Source organism: Nelusetta ayraudi, unplaced genomic scaffold (genome assembly GCF_046127955.1).
Source record: "Nelusetta ayraudi isolate G7.1 ecotype Tasmania unplaced genomic scaffold, CSIRO-AGI_Nayr_v1 ptg000034l, whole genome shotgun sequence".
In the NCBI taxonomy this organism is placed as follows: domain Eukaryota; kingdom Metazoa; phylum Chordata; class Actinopteri; order Tetraodontiformes; family Monacanthidae; genus Nelusetta; species Nelusetta ayraudi.
In genome coordinates, this window is record NW_027466084.1 from 890,289 (window position 1) to 895,023 (window position 4,735).

General features: G+C 48.2%; 1 protein-coding gene across 1 annotated transcript; it reads right to left on the reverse strand.

The window, feature by feature from the left end:
* actb2 (actin, beta 2) lies at positions 1-4,508 on the reverse strand. Its single transcript, XM_076032297.1, has 6 exons — positions 4,353-4,508; positions 2,662-2,791; positions 2,036-2,275; positions 1,220-1,658; positions 928-1,109; positions 1-818 (listed from the first exon to the last, which is right to left on the reverse strand). The coding sequence occupies exons 2-6, from the start codon at positions 2,782-2,784 to the stop codon at positions 675-677; spliced, it is 1,128 nt and encodes a 375-aa protein (XP_075888412.1). The 5' UTR covers positions 2,785-2,791; positions 4,353-4,508; the 3' UTR covers positions 1-674.
* Between the last annotated feature and the right edge of the window lie 227 nt (positions 4,509-4,735).

Here is a 4,735-nt window from a genome sequence, read left to right on the forward strand (position 1 = left end):
TTGGAACACATGTGCACTTTATTGGGATTGTTCAGTCAGTGTACAGGTTGACCCCACCAATCTGGCACCCTAAACCCCATAATGTCGAGGCCCCTTAACCCCAATTACCCCGGGGAGTGAAACCTCCAACATGGGAAAGGTTATGACTGGGTTTTGCATAACAAAAACAAAAAAAAATTAAACAGGACCAAGATATTTTTTTAAGGCTGAAAGTACAAAAAACCCAGACATAATTTACATACAAGCAATACTATAACCATGTTTAAGTATGCTCCAACCACTGGGCAGCCTTCACAGAGGCGAATACGTGTCTGAACAATGCAGTTAACATTTGGAATCATGTTTCTGAACAATGCAGTTAACAAACATTTGGAATGACTAAAAGAAAATAAAACGAACATTTTTCATGTCCCCAGCTGCAAAGTGCAGAAGTCTGGGGTGCTTTTTTATTTACCTAGCCAAAAAAAACATTACCGTTTCCTTCATCGTTCCAGTTTATTTTATTTTTTTTTTAAATCCTGAGTCAAGCGCCGAAAATAACTGAAGCCATGCCAATGAGTTGGTCATCTAGGCTCTGCGCCTGAGTGCGTATGAGAAATGTGTGGTGTGGTTGTTTTGCACAGAGCTGAAGTTGTTGGGCATTTGGTTGGGGATGGGGAGAAGGAACAGTCTGTTTAGAAACATTTGCGGTGGACGATGGAGGGGCCGGACTCATCGTACTCCTGCTTGCTGATCCACATCTGCTGGAAGGTGGACAGGGAGGCCAGGATGGAGCCTCCGATCCAGACAGAGTATTTGCGCTCAGGTGGGGCAATGATCTGCGAGAGGACACAGGAACAAAACCCGTTAGGACCGAGAACTCTCCAGCAGATGGTAACCGAGCTGAGGAGGCGGCCACCGTTCGGGCCGTCCAGAGCGTCAACTCACCTTGATCTTCATGGTGGAGGGGGCCAGGGCTGTGATCTCCTTCTGCATCCTGTCGGCGATGCCGGGGTACATGGTGGTACCTCCAGACAGCACGGTGTTGGCGTACAGGTCCTTACGGATGTCGACGTCGCACTTCATGATGCTGTTGTAGGTGGTCTCGTGGATTCCGCAGGACTCCATACCTGAGGGCGGATTGAACACACTGGTTAGACTGATGGAAGAACGACGCGGCTGAGGGTTTCAACATCTCGCCACCCGTCGGGTGCATCGCGATCGAGTTGGGAAAACGTACCCAGGAAGGATGGCTGGAAGAGAGCCTCTGGGCAACGGAACCTCTCGTTGCCGATGGTGATGACCTGTCCGTCGGGCAGCTCGTAGCTCTTCTCCAGGGAGGAGGAGGAGGCGGCGGTGCCCATCTCCTGCTCGAAGTCCAGGGCGACGTAGCACAGCTTCTCCTTGATGTCACGCACGATTTCCCTCTCGGCTGTGGTGGTGAAGGAGTAGCCACGCTCTGTCAGGATCTTCATGAGGTAGTCTGTGAGGTCACGGCCAGCCAGGTCCAGACGCAGGATGGCGTGGGGCAGTGCGTAGCCCTCGTAGATGGGCACTGTGTGGGTCACACCATCACCGGAGTCCATGACGATACCAGTGGTACGACCAGAGGCGTACAGGGACAGCACGGCCTGGATGGCGACGTACATGGCGGGGGTGTTGAAGGTCTCGAACATGATCTGCAGAGAGAGGACACGAGTAGAGTTAAACGCCCGCCGTGCGCAAACTATCCCAGACTTGTGGCCACTGCACTCCATGCATAAGAGTGAGGCTAAGGAGTCAAGTTAGTAGAAACCAGGTGCAGAAAGTCAACATCTCTTCCACACTTGTGCATGTCAGAGGTTTAACGGGTGCTGTTTACTACTGACTGCTTGCTAAGAAAGACAAGTGCAGGTAAAGGCACACAGTCAAGAGAGACCTGTTGATGATAGATCATCTTATAGGAGAGAGTTCCTGAGGGAAGGAATGATGGGAGGAGAAAGAATGAATAGGGGAGAATGGAAAACGAAAGAAATCTGGTTATATAGCCTTCATGTGCTACGAGTTAACTATATACCTGGGTCATCTTCTCCCTGTTGGCTTTGGGGTTCAGGGGAGCCTCTGTGAGCAGGACGGGGTGCTCCTCAGGGGCGACTCTCAGCTCGTTGTAGAAGGTGTGATGCCAGATCTTCTCCATGTCATCCCAGTTGGTCACAATACCGTGCTCGATGGGGTACTTGAGGGTCAGGATACCTCTCTTGCTCTGAGCCTCATCACCAACGTAGCTGTCCTTCTGACCCATACCCACCATCACACCCTGCAGACGAAAAAAAAAAAAGGGAAAGAGGTTTAGTATTCAATTTCGCTCTCAGTAACCAGTAGGCCGCATTCTACAAACTTCAAAGGTGGCTGAATGTTCAAACATTCTATGTGTAAAAAAGGCAAAAAAAAAAAAAAAAAAGGTTTAGCATTAGCATGGTAAAAAAAATACATTTAAGCATTAGCATTAGAATTGTAAAAAATATTCAAGCATTAGCATAATAAAAATTGTTTAGCATCAACAATGTAGAAATATAGCATTAGCATAAAATGCAATTAGCATTAGCATAGTACAAAATTAATAATAGCCTTCAAGAAGTTAATGTACGTAATAGCCAGTGGCAGTAGTTAAATGCTAGCTTAACGTTAGCCGGTTAGCCTCACCTGATGCCTAGGGCGACCGACGATGGAGGGGAAGACAGCACGAGGGGCGTCATCTCCGGCGAATCCGGCTTTGCACATACCGGATCCGTTGTCAACAACCAGTGCGGCGATTTCATCTTCCATGGCTGAACTGCAGAGAGCAAAAGAAGGAAAATAAGTAAAGAGAAAAAGACGACAATCGTTAAAACACTCGGGCTCACATGCCTCCTCCCGCCTCCAACGCCCCGTGAACGCGCCGAGCTCTCACTTCCTGTTCAGTTCGCCGCGCCCGCCTCTAGGGGGAGCACGCGGCCCAACACTGCGCACAGGCGCAGAACAAAAGGGAAATGGCGCCGCATTCTATCATTACCATATAAGGACATGGTTGGTTTTTAGAGCAGCTTTGCGGCTACCGGCGCCATGGCGCTCAGCCAGAGCCGAGAGGGGGGCATTGAGGGAACAGACGTCGCTACGGCCCGGGCGACCACTCCCTCCTGGTCACCACACAACTCTCTTCCGCAAGCCCCCGTCCAATTAGCTTTCAGCCCCGAGTGTTTGAATATGGAGAAAGATTATCTTTACAGATTAATGCGTCATCAGCCGAACCATTCATTCCCACTGCACAAGATGTACAAGATTTTTTTTCTTTTTTAAGAAATCCCAATATAACGGGAACTTAAATTATAGATTGAGTGGAAAAAATGTTACGTTATTTCATTATGAGCTCATGTTGACTCATGAGTAGGTCACAAGTCCTTGACTGATGCTCCATTTCCTGAAGGCCACGCCTTTTCTACGAGTGAATGATTAGTCACTGGCAATTTCCTCTTTTTTTCTCGCTCTCTCTCACTTCCCTTGAACGCAGCCTTGCAAAGACGTTAATGATTAAAGAAGTGCGTTCTGTCACGACAATTACCTCATGTGGGCGTTGAGGCATTTCCTGCTCCAAGCCCCCTTGCCCTCCTCAATATTTAAATAAGTTAAGATTCTAACGACATGGGAGTGGTCACGAAGATTAAAGAGAAAAAAAAAGAATACGAAAGACAACCTCGATATAACGGTCCAACTGAAGGGCGTCGTTAGCTTAATGAAGCTATGCTAATATGCTAACCAAAGTAGGTCACACCCCGTTCGCATCGGGCGCACAAAGGGAGCCGCCTGAAACCAGACGACCTCCCAACTCCTCCAACAAGCCCCTTTCAAAAAAAAAAAAAAAAAAAAAAAAAAAAATCCCTCCGGCTTTTGCAACGGCGAAGGAGCCGCTAAGCCGGCGCACGGATATTGCGCAACTACCAACCGCAAAAACCGGTCTCACAAAGAACGAGATGTGTATCTCGAGGGCATCATGCCCATGAAAAAAAAAAAAAAAAAAAAAAAAAAGCCGGCTTGCATCAGAGGCACCTGTAAGATGCGAGTGCGATCGTGTCTGAGATTTCGCACCGACCGCAGCATCCTAGGAGGATGCAAATATTGGCCGCAATAAGCACATTTTTTTTTCTGAGCACGTCAAATGGTGAATAGTGGCTTTTTCCACTTTGATCTTGGTCGAGACAAAGAACCGCGTGGTCCCAGCCATGTTTGCACCCAATATATGTACATTTTTTAAAAAAAGAAATCCAAATCAATTAACGTTTTCACGACAGAAATATTAACAATAATGTTGTATTTGTTTTTTTAAAATGAATAAATGTGTGGAAGCTCGTCGTCCTTACCTTTGGGTGTGTGGGGGGCTTTTCGCTTTAAGGGGTTTTCAGGCAAATGATTATCCCGCACGGAGCTGCTGCGTGACGGCGCTCAGAGTGAATCCGTTAGCTGTGGGCGCATGCGCTTTATACGGCGCCCGTTGCCCGGCTCTAGCCATAAAAGGTAAACTTTCGGAATGGCGCCCTCTGATTGGTCCGGCGTCATGCACTGGGGCACGTCGCGTGCACACTTGGTGCACTGGGCGCTCGCGATTCGAGCGAGCGAAAAGAGGGAGACGGAGGGAGGGGAGGGAGGGCGAGAGAGAGAGAGGGAGGCGATAATAGCAGAAAGGATTGGAGAAAATAAAAAGGGAAGGGATTGATGTGAGCGTAATCTCTTGATATTTAAGTTT

What these genes read in the sequence shown, in the direction of transcription:
- actb2 (XM_076032297.1), bottom strand. Translation starts at nt 2,784, where the DNA reads ATGGAAGATGAAATCGCCGCACTGGTTGTTGACAACGGATCCGGTATG. An exon ending in TCGGTCGCCCTAGGCATCAG is followed by an intron (nt 2,276 to 2,661) that starts GTGAGGCTAACC and finishes TTTCGTCTGCAG; the next exon opens with GGTGTGATGGTGGGTATGGG. An exon ending in CCTCCACCATGAAGATCAAG is followed by an intron (nt 819 to 927) that starts GTGAGTTGACGC and finishes GTCCTCTCGCAG; the next exon opens with ATCATTGCCCCACCTGAGCG.